Consider the following 26,969-nt stretch of genomic DNA (forward strand, 5'->3'; position numbering starts at 1 on the left):
CACATTCTTTTCAAGGGTACATGAAATATTTGCCAAGATAGACAATATACTTGGCAAAAAAACAAGTCTTAATATATTTCTTTCTTTTTTTTTTTTTTTTAAGTCTTTATTGAATTTGTTACAATATTGCTTCTGTTTTATGTTTTGGTTTTTTGGCCGCGAGGCATGTGGGATCTTAGCTCCCCGACCAGGGATGGAACCCGCACCCTCTGCATTGGAAGGTGAAGTCTTAACCGCTGGACCTCCAGGGAAGTCCCCTTAATATATTTTAAATGGTAAAAGTCTTACTTAAATTTGAAGTCATTAACAGAAATATATTTGGAAAATTCTCAAATATTTGGAAACTAAACAGCATGGTTATAGGTCAGACTCATATTCACGGGTCAAGGAAGAGCTCACAAGAGAAATTTTAAAATATGTTCAACTGAATAAGAATGAAAACACAACACATCAGAATTTGTAGAATGAAGCTAAAGCAGTGATTAGTGGAAAATTAACAGCTTTAAATGCTTATATTAGAAAAGAAAAAAGGCCAATAACCAATATATTGACAAGTTAGATGAAAAGAACAAGTTCCTTGAAAGAGAAAAATTAGCAAAATGGACTGTGCTGGAGTTCGCCAAGTCCACCCCCAGGTTTGGTGATTTGCTATGAAGACTCATACGACTCAATATACAGTTGTACTCCTGACTAAGATTTATAACCGCAAAGAACACAAAGCAAAATCAGCAAAGGGAAAAGGCACAAGAGGTGAAGTCTGGAGGAAACCATGTACAAACCTCTTTCAAGAGTCTTCTAGTGGAGTCACATAGGACATGCTTAATTCCCACAGCAATGAATTGTGATCACAAATGTAAATTGTTGTCTACCAGAAAGCTCATTAGAGACTCAGTGCCCAAAGTTTTTTGGTTGCTGGTCACTCTCTGCCTAGCATGTGCCAAAACTCCTGACTCCCAGAAAGAAAGCAGATGTTCAAAGTAAACTACTTAATAGTTTAGGCCCAGTGAGCCATTCCTGTCTGTTAGGAAGTGGTGGGAACCTTCCCCAAATCCAAATTTCCAGGTATCAGTCAAGAGCCAAACTTACAAGCAGGTCTTTCAGAGGCCTTTCACAGGCCTGCTATGTCAACTATTTTCTGCACACTGACATAAAAAGAAATTGAGACTCTGAATAGCCCTATAAATAATTTAAAAACTAAATTTGTTATTAAAAATATTCCCACAAAGAAAAAGCCTAGATAGCTTCACCAATGAATTGTATATAATATTTAGTAAGTAACACCAGTTCTACACAATACTCTTTCAGGAGGAAAGAACACATTCCAACTCAATTTATGTGGCCAGTATTACTCTGATACAAAAAACAGACCAAAAGAATGCAAAGAAAAAAGAAAACCTACATATCAATATTCCTCATCAATTCAAAACCCCTAACATAGCATTAGCAAATCAAATCTAGCCATATATAAAAAGGATAACACATATCCCAGGAATGCAAGGTAAATTTAGAAATTAATTAATGTAATTAATTGGTTAATACTGACACATTAACAGAATAAAGAAAATAAATGATCTCAATAGATACCATAAAAGCATTTGACAAACTTTAATACCCACTCATGATAAAAATTCATTCATGATAAAAACTCAGCGAACTAGGAATAGAAGGAAACTTCCTCAACCTGACAAAGAGCATATACAAAAAAATCTATGGCTAACATAATATGAAATGATGAAAGATTAAATACTCTCCATCTAAGATGAGAAGTAAGGCAAGCATGTCAACGCTTACAACTTTTATTTAACACTGTACTAAAGAGTCCTAGCTAGGGCAATAAGTTGAGGAAAAAATAAAACGTATACAGAGCAGAAAAAGAAGTAAAATTTGTCTGCCTTAAATTCTCAGATGACATAATCAGACACATAGAAAAGTCCAAAGTCCAACCAAAAAAAGCCTACTACAATAATAAGTTAATTAAAAAGGTAAAAGGAAAAAAAAAAGGGAAAAGGATACAAGGTCAATGTACAAAAATCAATTTTAATTCTATATACTAGCAAGAAACAATTAGAAAAATTAATTTTTAAAATACTATTTCCAGTAAGAGCCCAAAACATGAAATATTCTGGGATAAATTTAACAAAATACTTGCAAGACCTATGCAATGAAAACTACAAAACATTTCTGAAGGATATTAAAGAATATCTAAATAAATGTAAAGATATATACCATGTTCATGAATTGTATGTTAAGATGTCAATTCTTTGCAAATTAATCTATACATTCAACACAATCCAAGTCCAAATCCCAGAGACTTTTTCTTTTAGAAACTGACAAACTGATTCCAAAAGTTATATGGAAATGCAAAGGACTTAGAATAGCCAAAACAATTTTGGAAAAGAACAACAAAATTGAAGGACCTATACTACCACATTTTAATACTTCTTATAAAGTTACACTAATAAAGAAAGTGTTATATTGGCTTAAAGATGGACATAAAATCAAAGGAATATAATAGAGGGTGCAGAAGTAGACCCGCATATATTTATTTGGTTAACTGATTTTCAAAGAAAAGTGCCAAGGCACAATGGGAGAAAATATTGTCTATTCCACAAAGGTATGTGCTAGAACTGAAAATTCATGTCCAAAAAAATGACCCTTGATCCTTATGTCATATTGTACATAAAAATTAACTAAAAATGTATTACAGACTATACGCTTATACTAATTTTTAAAAGTTGAGAAACAGAAAATATGAAGCATGGAGAAAATCATCAGTGATGGTCCTAATTTCTTTAAGAGCTTATACCCCCAACATACTTGAATTTTACCTGAAACTTCTTGTCTTCCTCAAACTTTTTCTGATCGCATAATTCTTCATAATGTTCTTGTAACTTAGTATGAGTTTCTTTAAGTGATGATAACTCATTTTTAATCTCATTAATTTCTCCATTAAGTTCTTCAACCTAATATAACATTTAACCAAAATGAACACGTATATAAATTTATTTTGTATAAAAATACTTTATTAACACAAGTCTTTGGAAATAGTAAAAAATGAAAACATTCCCGAAGTAATTACTAATATTAAAAGCTACCATTTATTGAATTGTGCTGAGTACTTAATAAATATAATTTTGTAGTCATAAAAATCCTATGAGGTATTTTTAGTCTCCAATTTACAGGTGACAAATGTGAGGCTCACAGACGTTAAGTAACTTGCCCAAGATCAGGTAGGTATAAAGTGGTAGTCAAGATTCAAATCCAAGGCTAAGTCTAGGTGTTGTGCTTTCAAGTACTACATTAAACTACCTCTTGTTACAAATGAAAAATTAATTTATTTTTAATCATAAAAATTCTATGAAAGTTACCACTTCATTGCTTTCTTAAAGTTTTATTTTCTTGTTGCAAATTAGATATACAGATTTTAACTCAATTAGATGAAGAATACTGAGCACTAAGCAGTACAACAGAAACTGACTCTTCAGCCTAATATTTACATCTACACACTGGGCTTTTACTGGCTATAAAATTTCGTAATCTTTTTCTTGGGGGGGTTCTCCTTCATAGGAACCTCAAATGTAAGACAAAGTAAGTTCCATTGAAGAGAAAAATACCTTTTTGTCATAAAATATTACTAAAGTGTCTCTTAATTTTAAACTACCAAAAATTCCACAAGTGCTCTCTACCCCATCTTCTCCTGTCTCCCCCTCCCCCTCTTTTTAAAAGATTTTTTTGATGTGGACCATTTTTAAAGTCTTTATTGAATTTGTTACAATATTGCTTCTGTTTTATGTTTTGGTTTTTTTTGGCCGCGGGGCATGTGGGATCTTAGCTCCCTGACCAGATATTGAACTCGCACCCCTGCATTGGAAGGCGAAGTCTTAACCACTAGACGGTCAGGGAAGTCACTCCTGTCTCCCTTAGAGCTTAGCTCTAGCAAAGATCTCTTCTCTCCTGCCTGGTCTCAATCTTTCCCACTATACCAGCATGTTTTCAGCCCACAAATATGCTCTTGTCACGTTCCTAACTTTTTTCTCCTTGACTCAATTACTCTCTCTCTCTTACTTCTTAAAATAAAGTCCACTCTTGCTACTTTCAAATTCTAATCTCTCACCACTCCTTAACAACCGACTTCTGCCCTCATTGTTCTACTGATTATTTTTCTCAGCTATCACCTGCAAATTAGCCAAAGGACTTGTTCCAAGTTTCACACCATTTAACAGCACTGTAGCTCGACTATGCTGACTACTTATTCTTGAAATAGCCTCCTTTCTTCATTTTCATGGTACTACTCTCTCTTTATCCTTCTACCTTTCTCACCATTCTTATCAGGCTCCCTCTCCCCTCCTGCCCCAATATACACACACTAACCACTCGCAAAATGTTGGTGTTCCCCAAGGCTCTTTCTTCTTTAGCCTTCTCTTCAAGTCTACCACTCCTTCCACAGATGATCTTATCATACCCTCAAATTTCACCTTTATGCTAATAAGTCTTAAATCTATATCCCATCTCCCAACCTCTCTCCTAAGATTAGATTCATGTTTCCAAATGCATGATATACATTTCAAGTCAGATGTCCTGCAGTCACCATAAATTCATCAGTTCCCAAATTAAACTCATTTTCATCCACCAAATGTGCTTCTCCCTTCACATTCCTTATGTCAATTAGTGACATTATTATTCTGCTCATTATATTAATCTCAGAATCATAGTTTACTCCTTTTCCTTCTAAAATCCATTACACATAAAATGTCACTAATCCTGCTAATTCTACCTCCAAAATGCTTCCTGTATCTATCCCTCTTCTCTGTTCTCACTACTGTTGCCCTTATTTACACCCTCATAGGCTCGTGGTTAGATTATTTGCAACATTCTACTTATTAATCTCTTTCCATAACGCCATTCTCCATACTGTTGCAAGGGTTATTTTTCTAAAATGCAGATCTATGTCACTTTTCTGCTTTAAAAATCTCAATGGCTTCCCATTACTTATAAAATTCAACTTCCTTAGTAAAGAACTCTTCAGAAGGTGATCTCAACCTAATTTCCACTGTCACATTCTAGATCAGACTATTCATCATCCTTGAGAATGCAGTTTCATGCCTCCATCATTTTTCCCTTTCTTAAATGGAATGCCAACAGAGTGGAATGGGAAGTATAGGAAGTAGGCACCTTCTGCCTGGTGAAACCCTATTCATCTTTCAAGACCAAATTCTAGTGTCATCTTTTCTCTAAAACTTTCTCCAACCTAGTTAAACAATATGATTTATTTTGTGCTTTCACAGTAATTTGTTAATACTAATGTTAACACTACTAAAAACACTCAACACTATTGTGGTTAACTTAATAATTACCTGTCTTTTGAGAGTGTGAGCTCTTTAATAATCTTTGTATTTTAGGCATCTTTGAAAATCCAGCACCTAGAATAGTGCCTAACACATAACAGATGCTCAACATATGTTGTGAACTGAATTCCTTTTGTGATTCCCCCTTTCCCTAAATAATTTCTAAACATCCCCATTTATTATCTTTTTATCTATATACAACCATTGGCTGTATAACTAGCCAAATAAAAACAGATACACATACCATGTTCTTTAAGACATTTCAATGAGTTTTAAATATATTATCTAGTAATATTCACTGTTTAATTTGTACAGTGTTTTCACTGTTTATTTTTTTTAAACAGCAGTATATATGATTTCATCTTATTTTTGTCAGTATCTTTTAATGATTTTTAAAAACCCATCTTGATCCGATCTCAGTAGCAACACTATAATTGTCCTTCACTCAAGAATGGTGAAAAGCTTATATCGAGATAGAAATACAATTAAAGAGTAGATCTGACCTCCCATTCAAGAAAACTCCTATAGAAACAAAGCAGCTTTTTAGAAATTTACCTATGTTCTGTTTAGTATTAAATCATATGGAAGTGAAATGATTGTAGATGCTAAAAATCCTAAGACAAAACCAATTTTATCCAAATTACAGACTGTGGCCTCACCAGTGAAGCTGAATGCTTATTTTCTTAATTCAATTGACTCTTTTTTCTTGGGGGAGGGACATACTTGAAATATCATTAGGAAAAATAAATGCTTAATTTTCTTTTATCTCAACTAATTATTTTTGGTGTGGTTGGCATATTCAAGTTTATATTCTCTTTTTACTTCATAGTTTTCCTTATCCTGACCGTACTATTTCCATGATCTTTTAAGCCTTAGAAATGAGAAGGAAGTGTTGGGATGCAAGATAGATTAGCTGAAGCTAAAATGAAAATTACTATGCTTGTTGCTTAATGACAAACTTTACCTCTTTAGGGGCCATTAAGCATTTTATAGTATTCTGATACAATTAATTACAAAATATTTTTTGAGAATTAGGTAATGCTTATCAAATTAATCAGTGAAGATTTGATCTCTTCAAAATACAGATTAAGAGAACATGTTAGCTGCAAATGGATCAAAAAAATCAAGAATTACTTACATAACAATTTATATCAAACAAAATCATCTACAGAACAGTATGCAGATATATATTATTATAAAATATATTAGTATAGTATTAGAATTATATAATTAGTATAATAGTTTAAAATATAATCTTACTTACCCAAAATATAGCTTTCATAAACTCTTAAATAATTACCTTCTATTTTTTTTTAGTTCTTTTAAAAGAATTGAAGGCAATAAAAATAGATAATAAAGTAGAGTAATCGATTTGGGGGTTCACCAGTCTTAAAAGTGAACCTTATATTTCACAACTTTAATTTACATCACTTTACACTTTTATTATCTACTTCACTGAAATTAAAATTTAATGTAAAATAAAGAGTTGTGCTTTCAGGAAATAGTCATGTTTATAACATAACAATTCTCATGATAAAATGTTAATACTATAGAATCCAACTACTGTATATATGTTCTAAACATGGCTTTAATACAAGTCAACAAAACTGCTGAGGAAAGCTAAAGAGATCAGCTAACAATAAGACCTATATAATTCTTTATTATAATCATTTACTAAAACACTATCAATGGTTTTGTGAAAAGGAAAATTAATTTTTATTTGTCACATACGAAAAGTCATACAAAATATACACACACACATATATGTATGGTTTTTCATGCACGAAAGCATTACAGAAAATTTTATTAAATTTAGCTTTAAAAACATTCACTTCTTGGAAACATAAGTGCAAGAAGACAATGTGTCTGACTTTATTCCTATATTATTTTTGCAATATTTTCTTAGCATTTAATAGTTATTTTAAATGTCTACTACTTAAAATATTTTAATATTTTACTATTTAATAAACCTACATGCTTTTTCCAAGTTTCTAGTGCTTTCTCATGCTTGTTTTGAAGACTAAGGAACTTTTCTTCATTTTCTTTCACCTTCTCCCTTTGCAGTTCATTATCTCTTTCAAGGGTCTGCAATAAAATTAATTATCCAAAAAATAATCAATACCACATTAATGAATTTTGATGTGTTTTATGTTGCTTGGACCTTTGCTTCTAACATGCTGAAAGTGCCATACAGATCAGTGATAATGTGCTACCTCAACAATAATTTTCATAAATTAACAGAAAGGTGCTTATAGTTTAGTTAACAGGAAATAGGGGGAGGTTATGAAAAAGAAATGGCTATAAAAGGGTATAAAAACATTGCCATTATTCAGTTTCACTGCATAAGTTTTAATGTACTGAAAAAGTAATATAAACTACAGCACTGAAAAATATGAAATGTAGCACGATCCAGCCTAACCCTACTAAAAATTTTTATCTACCACAGAACGCATTTTCCACATCTGTTTATTTCAGAAATTAATTGGCTAGAAAACTCTTAAATACAATTTAAATTTTTAATTTCAAATTAACACTTTTTTAGTAGAACTTCAATATTTACTATGTTAACTTATAACAGTTTCATAAATTAACATATTATATAATCACCACCACACTCCCCTCTCCTGTTCCCAAAAAACTTTTAAAGGGTACAAATACTACTGTTTTCTAAGACAAGGGTTTAAAAGCGATTAAATCAGTGTCACCAATATTAGGTTTCTTCAGTGTCTGCTGATAATCCAAGTAGACTTCTGTAAACGGACAAATAGTAAGAACTCTCCCTACATGTCTAATATATCTGAAATTTTTATGTTCATTTGTTTATCGTTATTAAAGCTAAGTACATTCAGGGTAAACATCCAAGCCACACAAAGGATAGAAAGAAAAGGCAAAGTTTTCCTCTACTGTTTTTCCAGCTCTCCTCCCCAGAGGTAACCACTCTAGTAGTTTCTTGTGTATCCTTCCAGAAATTATCTATAAGCATACAAGTACATAAAATATATCTTTTTAAATAGAGATGAAACCACATAATACATACCATGTTGTTCTGCAATCTGCTTTTCTAAAAATATGAATAATGTATCTTGCTTAATTTCCATATCATTATATATAGATCTATCTCATTTTAAAGGCTTCATAGGCCTAGGGGACTTTCAAGATGGCAGAGGAATAAGACGTGGAGATCACCTTCCTCCCTACAAATACATCAAAAATACACCTACAGAACAGATCCTACAGAACACCTACTGAATGCTGGCAGAAGACCTCAGACTTCCCCAAAAGGCAAGAAACTCCCCACGTACCTGGGTAGGGCAAAAGGAAAAAGAAAAAACAGAGACTAAAGAATAGGGACGGGACGTGCACCTCTGGGAGGGAGCTGTGAAGAAGGAAAAGTTTCCACACACTAGGAAGCCCCTTCACTGGCAGAGACGGGGCAAGAGGGGGAGTGGTGGCGGAGGGGGGAAGCTTCAGAGCCACGGAGGAGAGCGCAGCAACAGGGGTGCAGAGGGCAAAGTGGAGAGATTCCCGCACAGAGGATCAGTGCACTCACCAGCCCAAGAGGCTTGTCTGCTCACCCGCTGGGGCAGGTGGGGGCTGGGAGCTGAGGCTCGGGCTTTGGAGGTCAGATCCCAGGGAGAGGACAGGGGTTGGCTGCGTGAACACAACCTGAAGGGGGCTAGTGCGCCACAGCTAGCTGGGAGGGAATCCGGGAAAAAGTCTGGAGCTGCTGAAGAGACAAGAGACCGTTGTTTTGGGGTGCACGAGGAGAGGGGGTTCAGAGCACCACCTAAACGAGCTCCAGAGACGGGCACGAGCCACGGCTATCAGCACAGACACCAGAGACCGGCATGAAACAATAAGACTGCTGCTGCAGCTACCAAGAAGCTGTGTGCAAGCACAGGTCACTATCCACACCTCCCCTCCCAGGAGTCTGTGCAGCCCGCCACTGCCAGGGTCCCGTGATCCAGGGACAACTTCCCCAGGAGAACGCATGGCACGCCTCAGGCTGGTGCAACATCACGCCAGCCTCTGTCACCGCAGGCTCACCCGGAATTCCATACCCCTCCCTCCCTCCGGTCTGAGGGACCCACAGCCCCCTAATCAGCTGCTACTTTAACCCCGTCCTGTCTGGGCTGGGAACAGATGCCCTCAGTCAACCTACATGCAGAGGTGGGGCCAAATCCAAAGCTGAACCCCAGGAGCTGTGCAAACAAAGAAGAGAAAGGGGAATCTCTCCCAGCAGCCTCAGGAGCAGCGGATAAAATCTCCACAATCAAACTGATGTGCCCTGCATCTCTGGAATACCTGAATTGATAACGAATCATCCCAAAATTGAATCAGTGGACATTGGGAGGAACTGTAGACTTGGGGTTTGCTTTCTGCATCTAATTTTTTCTGGTTTATGTTTACCTTAGCTTAGTACTTAGAGCTTATTATCATTGGTAGATTTGTTAATTGATCTGGTTGCTCTCTTCCTTTTATATATATATTTTTTTTTTTCTTTTTTTCCTTTTTCTCTTTTTTAAGTGTGTACGTGTATGCTTCTTTGTGTAATTTTGTCTGTAGAGCTTTGCTTTTACCATTCGTCCTAGGGCTCTGTCTGTCTGTTTTTCTTTCTTTCTTTTTTTTTTTTTTAAGTATTGTTTCTAGCTCTTGTTATCATTGGTGGATTTCGTTTTTGGTTTGGTTGCTCTCTTCTATCTTTCTTTCTTTTAAATTTATTTATTTTTAATATTTTTTTATTTTTTATTTTAATAACTTTATTTTATTATTATTTTCTTTCTTTCTTTCTTTCTTTTTTTCCTCACTATTCTTCTGAGCGCTGTGGCTGACAGGGTCTTGGTGCTCCAGCTGGGTGTCAGGTCTGAGTCTCTGAGGTGGGAGAGCCAAGTTCGGGACATTGGTCCACCAGAGACCTCTCAGCCCCACATAATATCAAATAGCGAAAACTCTCCCAGAGATCTCCATCTCAACGCTAAGACCCAGCTCCACTCAAGGACCAGCAAGCTACAGAGAGGCTGCATAAAATCATAATAAGTTCACAGACACCCCAAAACACACCACCGGATGCGGTCCTGCCAACCAGAAAGACAAGATCCAGCTTCATCTACCAGAACACAGGCGTCAGTACCCTCCACCAGGAAGCCTACACAACCCACTGAACGAACCATACCCACTGGGGGCAGACACCAATAACAATGGGAACTACGAACCTGCAGCCTGCGAAATGGAGACCCCAAACACAGTAAGTTAAGCAAAATAAGAAGACAAAGAAATACACGGCAGATGAAGGAGCAAGGTAAACACCCACCAGCCCAAACAAATGAAGAGGAAATAGGCAGTCTACCTGAAAAAGAATTCAGAGTAATGATAGTAAAGATGATCCAAAATCTTGGAAACAGAATGGAGAAAATACAGGAAAAGTTTAACAAGGACCTAGAAGAACGAAAGAGCAAACAAACAATGATGAACAACACAATAAATGAAATTAAAAATTCTCTAGAAGGAATCAATAGCAGAATAACTGAGGCAGAAGAACGGATAAGTGACCTGGAAGATAAAATAGTGGAAATAACTACCGCAAAGCAGAATAAAGAAAAAAGAATGAAAAGAATTGAGGACAGTCTCAGAGACCTCTGGGACAACATTAAATGCACCAACATTCAAATTATAGAGGTCCCAGAAGAAGAAGAGAAAAAAAAAGGGGCTGAGACAATATTTGAAGAGACTATAGTTGAAAACTTCCCTAATATGGGAAAGGAAATAGTCAATCAAGTCCAGGAAGTGCATAGAGTCCCATAAAGGATAAATCCAAGGAGAAACACGCCAAGACACATATTAATCAAACTATCAAAAATTAAATACAAAGAATATTAAATATTAAATATGCTTTAATTAAATATTAAAAGCAGCAAGGGGAAAGCAACAAATAACATACAAGGGAATCCCCATAAGGTTAACAGCTGATCTTTCAGCAGAAACTCTGCAAGCCTGAAGGGAGTGGCAGGACATATGTAAAGTGATGAAGGGAAAAACCTACAACCAAGATTACTGTACCCAGCAAGGATCTCATTCAGATTAGACGGAGAAATTAAAACTTTTACAGACAAGCAAAAGCTAAGAGAATTCAGCACCACGAAACCAGCTTTACAACAAATGCTAAAGGAACTTCCCTAGGCAGGAAACACAAGAGAAGGAAAAGACCTACAATAACAAACCCAAAACAATTCAGAAAACGGTAACAGGAACATACATATCAATAATTACCTTAAATGTAAATGGATTAAATGCTCCAACCAAAAGACATAGCCTGGCTGAATGGATACAAAAACAAGACCCATATATCTGCTGTCTACAAGAGACCCACTTCAGACCTAGGGACCCATACAGACTGAAAGTGAGGGGATGGAAAAAGATACTCCATGCAAATGGAAATCAAAAGAAAGCTGGAGTAGCAATTCTCATATCAGACAAAATGGACTTTAAAATAAAGACTACTACAAGAGCCAAGGAAGGACACTACATAATGATCAAGGGATCAATCCAAGAAGAAGATATAGCAATTGTAAATATTTATGCACCCAACATAGGAGTACCTCAATACATAAGGCAAATGCTAACAGCCATAAAAGGGGAAATCGACAGTAACACAACAATAGTAGGGGACTTTAACACCTCATTTTCACAAATGGACAGATCATCCAAAATGAAAATAAAAAAAGAAACACAAGCTTTAAATGATACATTAAACAAGATGGACTTAATTGATATTTATAGGACATTCCATCCAAAAACAACAGAATACACTTTCTTCGCAAGTGTTCATGGAACATTCTCCAGGATAGATCATATCTTGGGTCACAAATCAAGCCTTGGTAAATTTAAGAAAATTGAAATCATATCAAGTATCTTTTCTGATCACAATGCTATGAGACTAGACATGAATTACAGGAAAAAATCTGTAAAAAATATAAACACATGGAGGCTAAACAACACACTACTAAATAACCAAGAGATCACTGAAGAAATCAAAGAGGAAATCAAAAAATACCTAGAAACAAATGACAATGAAAACATGACGACCCAAAACCTATGGGATGCAGAAAAAGCAGTTCTAAGAGGGAAGTTGATAACAATACAATCCTACCTCAAGAAACAAGAAACATCTCAAATAAACAACCAACCTTACACCTAAAGCAATTAGACAAAGAAGAACCCAAAAAACCCAAAGTTAGCAGAAGGAAAGAAATCATAAAGATCAGATCAGAAATAAATGAAAAAGAAATGAAGGAAACGATAGCAAAGATCAATAAAACTAAAAGCTGGTTCTTTGAGAAGATAAACAAAATTGATAAACCATTAGCCAGACTCATCAAGAAAAAGAGGGAGAAGACTCAAATCAATAGAATTAGAAACGAAAAAGGAGAAGTAACAACTGACACTGCAGAAATACAAAGGATCATGAGAGATTACTACAAGCAACTCTATGCCAAGAAAATGGACAACCTGGAAGAAATGGACAAATTCTTAGAAAAGCACAACCTTCCGAGACTGAATCAGGAAGAAATAGAAAATATAAACAGACCAATCGCAAGCACTGAAATTGAGACTGTAATTAAAAATCTTCCAACAAACAAAAGCTCAGGAACAGATGCCTTCACAAGTGAATTCTATCAAACATTTAGAGAAGAGCTAACACCTACCCTTCTCAAACTCTTCCAAAATACAGCAGAGGGAGGAACACTCCCAAACTCATTCTATGAGGCCACCATCACCTTGATACCAAAACCAGAAAAAGATGTCACAAAAAAAGAAAACTACAGGCCAATATCACTGATGAACATAGAGGCAAAAATCCTCAACAAAATACTAGCAAACAGAATCCAACAGCACATTAAAAGGCTCATACACCATGATCAAGTGGGGTTTATCCCATGAATACAAGGATTCTTCAATATATGCAAATCAATCAATGTGATACACCATATTAACAAACTGACAGATAAAAACCATATGATCATCTTAATAGATGCAGAAAAAGCTTTCAACAAAATTCAACACCCATTTATGATAAAATCCCTCCAGAAAGTAGGCATAGACGGAAATTACCTCAACATAATAAAGGCCATATATGACAAACCCACAGCCAACATTGTTCTCAATGGTGAAAAACTGAAACCATTTCCTCTAAGTTCAGGCACAAGACAAGGTTGTCCACTCTCACCACTATTATTCAACATAGTTTTGGAAGTTTAGCCACAGTAATCAGAGAAGAAAAAGAAATAAAAGGAATCCAAATCAGAAAGAAGTAAAGCTGTCACTGTTTGCAAATGACACGATACTATACGTAGAGAATCCTAAAGATGCTACCAAAAAACTACTAGAGCTAATCAATGAATTTGGTAAAGTAGCAGGATACAAAATTAATGCACAGAAATCTCTTGCATTCCTATACACTAATGATGAAAAATCTGAAAGTGAAATTAAGGAAACACTCTCATTTACCATTGCAACAAAAAGAATAAAATACCTAGGAATAAACCTACCTAAGGAGACAAAAGACCTGTATGCAGAAAACTATAAGACACTGATGAAAGAAATTAAAGATGATACAAACAGATGGAGAAATATACCATGTTCTTGGATTGGAAGAATCAACATTGTGAAAATGACTATACTACCCAAAGCAATCTACAGATTCAATGCAATCCCTATCAAACTACCAATGGCATTTTTCACAGAACTAGAACAAAAAATTTCATTATTTGTATGGAAACACAAAAGACCCCGAGTAGCCAAAGCAATCTTGAGAAAGAAGAACGGAGCTGGAGGAATCAGGCTCCCTGACTTCAGACTATACTACAAAGCTACAGTAACCAAGACAGTATGGTACTGGCACAAAACAGAATATAGATCAATGGAACAGGAGAGAAAGTCCAGAGATAAACCCACGCATATATGGTCACCTTAACTTTGCTAAAGGAGGCAAGAATATACAATGGAGAAAAGACAGCCTCTTCAATACGTGGTGCTGGGAAAACTGGACAGCTCCATGTAAAAGAATGAAATTAGAACACTCCCTAACACCATACACAAAAATAAACTCAAAATGGATTAAAGACCTAAATGTAAGGCCAGACACTATAAAACTCTTAGAGGAAAACACAGGCAGAAAACTCTAAGACATAAATCATCCTTTTTGACCCACCTCCAAGAGAAATGGAAATAAAAACAAAAATAAACAGATGGGACCTAATGAAACTTAAAAGCTTTTGTACAGCAAAGGAAAGCATAAACAAGACGAAAAGACAGCCCTCAGAATGGGAGAAAATATTTGCAAATGAAGCAACTGACAAAGGATTAATCTCCAAAATTTACAAGCAGCTCATGCAGCTCAATATCAAAAAAACAAACATCCCAATCCAAAAATGGGCAGAAGACCTAAATAGACATTTCTCCAAAGAAGATATACAGATTGCCAACAAACACATGAAAGAATGCTCGACATCACTAATGATTAGAGAAATGCAAATCAAAACTACAATGAGATATCACCTCACACCAGTCAGAATGGCCATCATCAAAAAAATCTACAAACAATAAATGCTGGAGAGGGTGTGGAAAAAAGGGAACCCTCTGGCACTGTTGGTGGGAATGTAAATTGATACAGCTACTATGGAGAACAGTATGGAGGTTCCTTAAAAAACTAAAAATAGAACTACCATATGACCCAGCAATCCCACTACTGGGCATACACCCTGAGAAAACCATAATTCATAAAGAGTCATGTACCACAATGTTCACTGCAGTTCTATTTACAATAACCAGAATGAGGAAGTAACCTGAGCATCCATCGAAAGATGAATGGATAAAGAAGATGTGGCACATATATACAATGGAATATTACTCAGCCATAAAAAGAAACAGAATTGAGTTATTTGTAGTGAGGTGGATGGACCTAGAGTCTGTCATAAAGAGTGAAGTGAGTCAGAAAGAGAAAAACAAATACTGTATGCTAACACATATATATGGAATCTAAAAAAAAAAAAGTGGCTCTGAAGAACCTAGGGGCAGGACAGGAATAAAGACGCAGATGTAGAGAATGGACTTGAGGACATGGGGAGGGGGAAGGGTAAGCTGGGACGAAGTGAGAGAGTGGTGTGGACATATATACACTACCAAATGTAAAACAGATAGCTAGTGGGAAGCAGCTGCATAGCGCAGGGAGATCAGCTTGGTGCTTTGTGACCACCTAGAGGGGTGCGATAGGGAGGGTGGGAGGCAGATGCAAGAGGGAGGAGATATGAGGATATATGTATATGTATAGCTAATTCACTTTGTTATACAGCAGAAACTAACAAACCATTGTAAAGCAATTATACTCCAATAAAGATGTTAAAAAAATAATAATAATGGGGCCTATTCTGCAAAAGGCCATCCAGCAAGTCACTCAGAATTGCATGATAGGTCCCCTCAAATGGGAACTCAACATAGAGGAACTTGCCCCACTGAGGAGTGGCAAATAGACTACTCAAATTCCCCGAGCCCCAGGAAATTTTAAATCCGTGTTAGTGTTTGTATCTTTTTCGGGATGGGTGAAAGCATATCCCACCTGGACAGAAAAAAATCTCTGAAGTAGTTAAAGCCCTCCTTATGGAAATCACTGCCTAATTTGGATCGTCTAACACCCTTCACAGTGACAATGGACTGGCTGCTGTCTCTAGCATAACCCAACAAGTGTCTAAAGCATTGTGTATTGATTAGAAACTACATTCATCCTGAGACCACAATCAACAGGAAAAGGTGAGAAAATGAATCATGCATTTAAAAAAAGAGCAAAGATGAATCATACATTTAAAAAAAGAGCAATGCTAAAGTATGTCAAGACTAACTTCACTTGGGATAAGGCCTTGCCAGTTGCCCTGCTATGGATTAGAGTGGATTCCAGAAGCAAGCTTAAATTAAGCCCCTTTGAAATTTTGTGTGGCAGGCTTTTCCAGGTGTCTACCCAGGCAGGAGAATCCAGTGACGTTTTAAAAGGACCTACTACTGCTAATTATGTCAAAATTATAGCCACTATACCAACCTCTGTTTATAAGTGTGCTTCCAATAGGTCTGCCTATCCACCTGAAGTACCCCTGGACCCTACTCAACCCAAAGACCTCATCCTCCTCAAAAGCTGGAAAGAGCAAGGACATGACCATCAGTTGGCTGTGCAGTGGACAGGATGGGGCCATATGAGGTCTTGCTAACCACGCAGTTATGAGTGAAAGCAGCTGGGGTTAAGCCATGGATTCACCACACCCGTGAAGGCTGCACCCACAACGTCAAAGCACCAAGGAGAGTCTCTAAGCTAGAGAAAACTATAGTAGACAGTGGACTTGTGATCTGAAGATTTAAAATTTCTGTTCAAATAAAGATAAGTAATAAAAGCAAAAAATATATAAATAGATAAATAAATAAAATAAAATAAAGGCTTCATAGTATTCCATCTATTTAGAGTTCTCAATTACTATACAGATTATCAATATGCAAGGACATAATTATGCAAAGTTATGGAAACATCTAAAAAAAGCATTTTGCAATTTTAACATGAAGATTCTCCTCTAGCTCATAAAGAACTATGCACTTTGAGAGCACTCAATGAATACCTATTTTGACTGCCTCTACTTTAGGACAATGCAAATATTTTTATAGAAGTAATGATTTCATCTTAATTTATAGGTACATATTATAATAACAGGGCAGTCTCTGAATATTTACAACGGTATGTATTTAATAGATGCTTAGTACTTTAACATTGTAATAAATATTTATAGTATTTATATTAATAACACTGTATTTTAAGATGGACAAATCAAAGTTTAGAGGAGACATGGGAGAGTATACCAGACTCTATCCTAGTAATAATAAATGACCAAGAGCATTATGTTCTTAAAAATATATTATATTAATATATATCAATCATTTCCTGTCCCTACCTATACCCCCATCTAAAAGAAACTGCTAGGTTTTCTCTCAGTTTCCATGTTTTGGAGACATTCCATCCTTCCCTTAGAATTTGGACCAACTGCTCTTTCGTTCTGCTACACTGATCAGGTAATCTCTGAAAATTTCCTTTTTTCTTCTGTGATGGGTCTCCTGTTTCCTAGATCCCATGATTTCCTCTTGGTTTATTCCCTTGTCTTGATAAAGCAACCTTTCTACTACTTCTTGATAAAGGAGGCAGATATGGTACATTTTTTGAGACCCTGCTTGTCTGAAAATATGTTTATTTTACCAATACTTAACAACTTCTTTGGCTAAATACCATACAATTCTGCTTTGGAACCTTTGAAGGCATGGTTCTATTATCTTCTACCTCCAGTGCTGCCAATGAAAAGTCTGAAGTCATTATGTTGCCATTCTCATTTTGGATCCTTCCTATGTGACCTACTTTTTTTTCTCCCACCGAGAGTTTTATAATCTTCTCTTTAAGTGTAGTATGAAATTTCATAATGATATGCATTGGGGTTAGGCAAAACAAACTCAGATCCTTCAGTTATGGGTTACTTTCTTGCATTATTTCTTTGGTCATTTGCTCTCCTTCCATCTTCTCTGTTCTCTCTGAAACTCACCAGACCTCTTGAACTGACCCCTCATTTTCTTCCTTTCCTGTTTTCCATCTTCTTGTCTTTTGGTTCTACTTTCTCAGATCATCTCGATATTATCTTCCAACCTTTCCATTGTACTTTTTCATGTCTACTAATATATTTATTTTAAGGGTTCTCTTTTATTCTAGGAATGTTTCTTTTTTTAGACTCAATTACTGTTTTGTGGATTAATAAATACATTTCTCTTAACTGAGTATAATTTCTTAGCTTCTCCAAGTTTTTTTTCATTACCCTGTTTGTTTTGTTTGTTTTTCACATTGGAGACTTTCTTCAAATATCCAGTGATCCTTAACTGCTTGTTCATATTTAACAATGAAATATTAAAAAGCTGGCTGAAAGCTTTGTCAACTACAAAGTTTTGTCACTATAGTGGTGGGCTTCACTGTGCACTGATCTGGCTGAGCTGTTTCATCGGGAGAGCTTAACTGCAGCAGCTACAGTCTCTTCTCTTGAGCAGGTTAGTTGCCCCATAATGGAATCTTCCATTCTGCTGCCTGGATGTTACAAGGTTAACTGTCCTCTTAAGGACTAGGCTGGGAGACTTCAGAATTCAGTATTTAGACTTCCCAAACTGTTTTCAATATGATACTCTTAGTACTGTGCTGGTAAATTGGGTCTCAAAAAAAAAAAAAAAAAAAAAAAAAAGCCTGATTTGCAGCACTTGCCAATTTCATTAGTGTTAAAAACCCCACCATGGTCAACTCAAGCTACCACTCATTTAAACCAGCTTACAAAATGACAACAGCTCTAACAACTAGCTCTCCCTGGTACCAGTTGCCTCTAGCACTCTACTGAATCTCCCCAACCTCAGTTGCTCCTTAAACTCTCCAACGTAATTCTCCAATCTTCTGCCAAACAGAAGACAGGGAGTGCCTATTTGTGCAGGGTAGGGGAAAGAATCCGGATATGCGACAGCTTCTTATATAGACCTTCTAGTTTTTGGCTTCAATTGTGCACCTTACTTCTAGAGGCACATGATGCTTGCAATTCCTGATTATTTCTGTATCTTCAACTTGGGTTTCTACTTTCTCTCATTTGCTAAGTAAATTACTAATTTTCCATATGGTTCCCACTTTTAAAACTTAATTTTTATTGTTTCTTCTCCCTATTTCCTCATCCTTGTGGATTTATTAATGTCATTTATTGCAGTTTCAGAAGGAAATAGAAGGGAATGTATAGGTTCAATCCGATATGTTTAACCAGAAGCCCTGACCTAGCAATATCTGAACTTGCAAAGAGTCTGAATTTACTCATTGTTAATCATTCATTAATTTAATAAAATTTAATGAGCTCCTACTATTTGGCAGATACTCTTTTGGGCTTTTATTAGTGAAAATGTTACTCTTTTTATGGAATTTACAGTCTACCAGGAAGTTATTCGCTATTATTTGCATCTGGATTAACAAGCCTGAAAACCCTCTCTGAAAAAATGTATATTGTGGAAAATCAAAATAAAACCACCTGTTAATGCTTTAATATACCAAAAATTAAGTAAATTATTCTGGTTAATACTATGTTAACACTATGACCATAGGAGCAAACTAAATAAATAAATTATTCTTCCTAACACTATGATAATAGCAGCATAACTATACTTTTATCTGGACTAAACTATGATTAAATCATAGTAGAAAATATTCTCTATCATGAGAATTTAGGTCTCTATGCTCCAAATTGTACTTAAAAAAAAAATAAGACAGATGATAGCATGATTGCAGAGCACTGAAAAACAGTAGGCCATTATGAAGAGTAATGATCCCTTTTAGTACAGGTGGAATTAGAATGCTCCTCGGGAAAACACTTGAGATATCTATGCAGCATAATCCTCAGCAACAGTTCAACATTAATATTTTGTTATACTATATATCAGCGGTTCTCCAACACCAGTCTGTAAACAAGTACTGATCCATGACAAAAATCTCACTAGTCCATGGCAAAAAATGTCAATATAAAGTCATCAAATGTGTTCTCTTGTAAAGGACTGTCCTTTATCTGATATTACATCCTTAATATACTTTTGGTGTTAAAACGTTATCTTTTATAAAATGAAAGTGATGATAGATGGTATTGTTTATTTTTTAATGCCCTTATCTGTTAAAAAGCTGACAATTCTATCCTGTTCTTGCTAATACTTTGTTTGAAATTTTACTATATGAAATCTAGTTTCTCCATGTACTATCAAGGCTCAGGCAATAATGGGGCTAGTAAAAGAGAGAGGCATTTGGATTATCTAAAATATTGGCAGTTACAGTTAAAAGATCCTGTACCATAGTTACCTTCATCATTAACTCAAAGAAACACATGACTACATATATTTATGACTACTGTAGGCCCTGTAGAATTCAACAATACATAAACATTGGATTTAGAGCCAATGAAGGGCAATTTGAAAGTTGTAGTCTTTGTATAACTGATGTAACAAGAATGGCAGTTCTCACAGATCTAGGAAGAAATATTTTAACAATGTAATGTTGTAGAAGTAGTGCTGAAGTAGAATCAAGACAAATATTTAATTCTGGTTTTGCCACTAATTATAGGGCCTTGAACTACACTGCTTACATTTAGTGGATCTCTATTTCATCACAAAATGAAATGGCTGGACTGGCTAATCTCTAACATTTTGATCATCCTAAAAATCTATGCATCAACTCCTTTAAATGGATTGAAAGTTATCAGACAATCCTGATAACTGCTACTCATCAATAATTTGGATAAATTATATCATATGTTTCTTGAGAGAAGGTTCAACACCTTAGGGAAACAGTCCCAGTTATGCATCTATAGGGTGGGTAGAAGAGGTGAAGGGGGAGATACTTCCTGATAACTGGACTTTAAGAGAAATTTTTTTAAACTAATCTTTTATTGGAGTAGGTGAAAGCATTAAAAGAAGGGAGAGATTTGGCTCTAGCATACCTTTTCCCTCTCCCTAGTACTGGGGGGCAGGCAAAAGAAAAGAGGAAGGCAAACCTCTCTTTACATGACTAGTTATAGAACATCAATGGTAAGAAGATAAGTGTTTCATTGCTCAGGTTAAGTTTGGTTTCATTCAATGATGATAGACTCAGCATAATTTCTGGGGCCAGGTGCCAGAAATTAAAGACACTTAAATACAAAACTTTTTCTTTTCTTCGTGGTTCCTCCCTCCCTCTCGCTTTCTCTCTCTCCCCCTCTCTTTTTTTCTTCCTATCCACCTACCATGGTGCTTTTTATTTTCTACTTAATGTTATGGTCCCCTGGGATACTCACAGGCCAAAGGCAGACCCTCACAGATGCCTAAGGGCCTCACCACATGACTCAGCACTGGGTTCTACCTCCTGCAAGCTGCTAGACCCATGTATTATGTCCTGGCTGAAGTTGGTGAAGTCAGTCTCTCCATCCCATGGGTCCTCTGCCCCAACCTATGGCAGGTGGGTAACCTCTAAAGGATTGCAACTGCCAGGCAGGGATGCAACTCAGTACCTGGACTGGGGACACACTCCCTGCCAAGGCACCTACCTAATGTGCCGGGGCATTGCCGACCTGGGACAGAGGATGCTGCAGGGCACATGTACTCAGCTCAGACCCTCCCTGCTACATCTAGGCCTCCACCTGTGTTAAAGGGCAACAAGAGAACACAGGCCTCTACCCACCAATGTGACCCAGTCGACTCACAGCAGTGGCAAGACAGGAGCAGGGAGGCTAAGGCTGTGCCGGGCCGAGGGCACCAAAGGGTAGAAGAGTCAGCAGCCAAGAATGGTTCCTGGTAGCCAGTAGGAGGCAGGAGAACGCCAGAGCTGAGGCTTCAAGCCCCAGTGCATGCTCCATTTTCTCATCAGACTTAATTTACAAAACATATATTCAAATATAAAAATTTAAAAAGGGGCTTCCCTGGTGGTGCAGTGGTTAAGAATCTGCCTGCTGATTCAGGGGACATGGGTTTGAGCCCTGGTCCGGGAAGATCCCACATGCTGTGGAGCAACTAAGCCTGTGCGCCACAACTACTGAGCCTGCGCTCTAGAGCCCGCGAGCCACAACTACTGAGCCCACGTGCCACAACTACTGAAACCCACGCACCTAGAGCCCGTGCTCCGCAGCAAGAGAAGCCACCGCAATGAGGAGCCCGCACACCGCAACGAAGAGTAGCCCCCGCTTGCTGCAACTAGAGAAAGCCCGCGTGCAGCAACGAAGACCCAACACAGCCAAAAATAAATTAAATAAATAAATAAAATTTAAAAAAAATGTTAAGACAGTGACCACAGAATACTAAAACTGAAACTCAAGGCTCCTCTGGGCTTTATGCAACTGTACTGGTTACATTCCCATGAAGCTGGCCCAGGCCTCTGCTGAGAGTGGTCTTTTTGTGGGAGGTGAATGTACTTTTCTTGGGAAATGTTCAGCTTCACCCTTCATTACCAAGAATCCCTTCAGAGGCGCACAAATATTTTCCACTGGCCACCCCAGTGGAACATGTCCCCAACGCCTTCTCTTGAGTTGGACATCCCATCACTTGGCAGTTCCTGCTCTTCCACTAACCTCCACATACCTTCACGTGGAGCCAAGGAACCACCATGTTCTCAATTCTGCACGCTTCCAGGGCCATATAGCATTAGAACAAGCACAATACACACTTCAAGCTCCACTGGAACAGATTACTCCAAAAACTTTCCTCCTTGAAATTTCTAGACTAGCACTGGGCATCAGTCTATATGTTCTTGGTATACACTTCCACACTTCAAGAAACATAGGCCAAGTTCTCCCACATGAACTTATCACATTTTACTGGCAACACCACAGTGGACCTTCACGTTTCAATAGCATCTCAAGCATCCATCTAAAAAACAAGATGGCAGTTTCCCCTTTTTGTACCCCAATTTTTACACGATTTTCCTGTAGACTCCTTCACTTAGATTCATGAGGGGAAGTGCATCTCCCTCTACTAGGGATGTAAGAGAAAAATCTCTCTTAATGAACCTTCACTCCCAAAACATCAGTGGCCATAACTTCTTCCCCTCCGCAATCATTTTCGTATATATACTGGGAAGAGGATGATGGGGTGATTGTTATGGTAATAGGGTCAGTTCTATCATGTTCCTGTGAAGAGGGAGCTGCCCTCCCTCCATTTCTGTGAGGTCACGGATTCCTCTCCTAGAATGTGGTGACACTTGTCACCTTTTATTTTCAGTTTTGGATCTTGGCCACAATTCTAAGACACAGAAAAAAAAACACAAACCCATCCAATCTGCTACAAAATTACATCAGTTACTTGATAAAACTGAACATTTAACTAGCAACTTAAATGTTAAAATAAAACATGCTCAGGGCTTCCCTGGTGGCGCAGTGGTTGAGAATCTGCCTGCCAATGCAGGGGACACGGGTTCGAGCCCTGGTCTGGGAAGATCCCACATGCCGCGGAGCAACTGGGCCCGTGAGCCACAACTACTGAGCCTGAGCGTCTGGAGCCTGTGCTCCGCAACAAGAGAGGCCGCGATAGTGAGAGGCCCACGCACCGCGATGAAGAGTGGCCCCCACTCGCCGCAACTGGAGAAAGCCCTCACACAGAAACGAAGACCCAACACAGCCAAAAATAAAAATAATAAATAAATAATAAATTAAAAAATTTTTTAAAAAAATAAAAAAATAAAACATGCTCATAAATTTTACCTCAAAAAGCAAACAAAAGATCTGTCAAGTACTGAACTCTATTTAATGATGCTCATGATGTAATATGCTAAGGGTGAAGTGTACGGATGACTGCAATTTACTTTGAAATGCAAGGGGTGGAGAAACATATGATAAAGCAAATAGGTAAAATATTAATTGTAGAAACTAGGAGGTAGGTATATGATTATTTATGATACAATTCTCTCAACGTTCCTGTATGTTCAAAAATTTTCATTAAAAAATGCTGGGGGGGGCTTCCCTGGTGGCGCAGTGATTGAGAATCTGCCTGCCAATGCAGGGGACACGGGTTCGAGCCCTGGTCTGGGAAGATCCCACGTGCCGCGGAGCAGCTGGGCCCGTAAGTCACAATTACTGAGCCTGCGCATCTGGAGCCTGTGCTCTGCAACAAGAGAGGCCGCGATAGTGAGAGGCCCGCGCACCGCGATGAAGAGCGGCCCCCGCTTGCCGCAACTAGAGAAAGCCCTCGCACAGAAACGAAGACCCAACACAGCCATAAATAAATAAATAAACAAATACTTTAAAAAAAAATGCTGGGGAAAAAATAAATAAATAAAATAAAATAAATGTTCATTACTTTGGACATTGATAACAAGCTGATGAAGGAGGCCAATATTTTACCCTTAAAATTCAAAATGATCTCAGATAAAGTTGGACAGACGAATGCAACTAAACAGGTAAAACTCATTAGATGAAAACATACTAATATATATATATAAAATCAGGATATGTATATATATCCTGATTATTTTCTTTTAGCACCTTCAATTCTTCTTCCATTTTAGTATTAGCTTGAGTCTGTTGCTGAAGTAACTGCTGCAATTGTTGGAAAGAAATGATGATGCCCTATAAAAAAGTATAAATATGACATATTAATTGAAAAAGTTTTAAGGCAGTAGGTATGTTTCTAAACTCATTCTTAAAAATATATTTTCTAGTTTCTTAACTTATTATCTTTACAGTTTAATTTCAATGCCATAATAAACAATGTACTGAAATAAACTAATGGTATATTTTATTAATTTAATATTTAACATAATTTGTATTACGTGATTTCTTACAAAGTATTATTTCTAAGAGTTCCTCAAATAATTAACAAAGTTTCTGAAATGGACCACGAATTCTGTGACACTACTGAAAAATGTAAAGAATTCAAAACTAAAACTTTTGTTGGTTTTCCCCCCAAATGGTAAATATTATCACTACTAAAATATATCACTGCTGGTGGGCTAGGATGGCATGGCATGCATTCAGAATCAAACAGAGGAAAAGCAGAAGAGAAAAAAAAGAAGCAGGAGAAATTTTCTTTCACATATCTTTTTTTAGAATAGAATAAGTATAAATATCAAATAAATGCCAATGAGAGTATAATGTCCTGCAAATGCATGCTCTAAGCATACACACATTTCAATAATTATCTGCTAGTGGTCCAAACTAAGGAAAAAACTAATTTATTTTTATTCTTTTTATCTTATTTATTATAAAATATTTTAATGTAATTTTTTTCCAGCTTTATTGAGATATAATTGCCATATAACGTGTAAGCTTACGGTGTACAACGTGATGATTTGATACACATATTTATTGTGATATAATTAACACAATAAGGTTAAAATCTCTATCACCACACATAATCACCAAGTTTTTTGTATGTGGTGAGAACATTTAAGACTCTCCGTATAAAATAAGTAAGCTACAAGGATATATTGTACAGCACAGGGAATATAGTCAATATTTTATAATAACTTTAAATGGAGTATAATCTATAACAATTTTGAATCACTATGTTGTACACTTGAAACTAATATAACATTGTAAATCGACTACACCTCAACTAACTAAATAAATACTTTTAAAATAATATGTTTTCGGAGTCTCATAAAAAAAAAATCTACTCTCTTAGCAACTCTCAAATATATGATACAGTATTGTTAACTAAAGTCATCATGCTATACATTCCATCCCCAGAACTAACTCATCTTACAACTGGAAGTTTGTACCTTTTGATGAACATCTCCCCATTTCTCCTCTGATTTATTTTTTAATGGGAGTATAGGTGAGACCTGGTTAAAAAAGGTACACATGTATCCATTCAATACACACCAACTGAGTGCTTACTATGTGCTAGGAATTGACCTAGGCATGATTCCATTTGTTACTTAACTTAGTTTATTTCCCACATTGTATTTGGTTTTTAAAATATTTACTGGCTTCCAAATTATCTTATGATTGCTTGCCTGTTTTTCTTCTTGAATATGGGTAATCTCTTCATTAATCTTCTTATTTAATTCCAATTCCTAAAAAATGTGAATAATTTTAAAGTTATGATACAAAATTCAGCAAATTATACATTCAATCCAGTGCTTAACAAATTTGGGAGTGTGATGACCTATTATTACTCCAGAGAACCAATGTTTGTTTACTGTTGAAGCAGTGACTCTAGTGAACTGAAGGTGGTGTTAGATACCCAGTACAGGCTGGTGTAAACTTATGAACATTAATGTTAGAAACTACAGAATTTCTCATCTCCAAAAGCTTTCCTGAGGATACCATTATACCAGAAGATTACCTGATACCATATTAAAGTGAAAATAAAGTGGTTATAGCTAAATTTTATTATCCTAAAGTTTTGTTGATAATGCCAAAAATTATCTAGCAATTTTTTAAAAATTTGTAAAATCTTTACTATGTATATTAACTCTACAAAGAAGGAACGTTTTTGTATTATAATCTTCTTGTTTATATATCTCAAATTTTCATAAATTTTACAAAAATGTTCATTTTATAAACATGAACATATTTAATTAAATACCATTTTGAGTCTTTCTTGAAGTTCTTGAAATTTTTGTTCTTTAATTGTTAAATTGATGTTTTCTTCTCCCATCTTATGTTGTTGACATGTGACCTTGGTCTTTATCAAGTCTGAGGTTACTTTTTTAAGTTCCTTAACATAAGAAACATCAAACAGAGAATTCAGTACACATGTTTCATCAAAGCAAGGCACTTTTCTGACAGTTTTAAAGTTCATTTTAAACCTATCACTATAATTTACTATATTTCATATATTAAGATACTACTACTTGCCCATCAAGGTCCTTTTTCCCTAGTTTCCTTGCAAGATAATTAGCCAATGCTATTTGTAGTTACGGAATAGGCAAACGCAATGACACAAAGATAGAATGCATGATCTTTGTTCTTAAAAATAATACACTAACTAAATGAACTAACCAACCAGAAGCAGGATGTTTTCACTGATGACTTATTCAACAAAAATCTTTTAAGATAAAAACATGATATAAAAGATTATCAATTC

General features: G+C 36.2%; 1 protein-coding gene across 1 annotated transcript in view; it reads right to left on the bottom strand.

The window, feature by feature from the left end:
• Nucleotides 1-26,969, bottom strand: part of CCDC73 (coiled-coil domain containing 73) — a 114,287-nt gene that overhangs the window by 16,013 nt on the left and 71,305 nt on the right. The window contains exons 9-13 of the mRNA XM_068554197.1: nt 26,469-26,600; nt 25,894-25,953; nt 24,401-24,502; nt 7,320-7,433; nt 2,829-2,963 (exon numbers count right to left, since the gene is read on the bottom strand). Of these exons, the coding sequence (XP_068410298.1) occupies nt 2,829-2,963; nt 7,320-7,433; nt 24,401-24,502; nt 25,894-25,953; nt 26,469-26,600 (543 nt within the window). The remainder of the gene's footprint in view (nt 1-2,828; nt 2,964-7,319; nt 7,434-24,400; nt 24,503-25,893; nt 25,954-26,468; nt 26,601-26,969) is intronic.

This window comes from Eschrichtius robustus, chromosome 11 (assembly GCF_028021215.1).
Source record: "Eschrichtius robustus isolate mEscRob2 chromosome 11, mEscRob2.pri, whole genome shotgun sequence".
NCBI lineage: Eukaryota > Metazoa > Chordata > Mammalia > Artiodactyla > Eschrichtiidae > Eschrichtius > Eschrichtius robustus.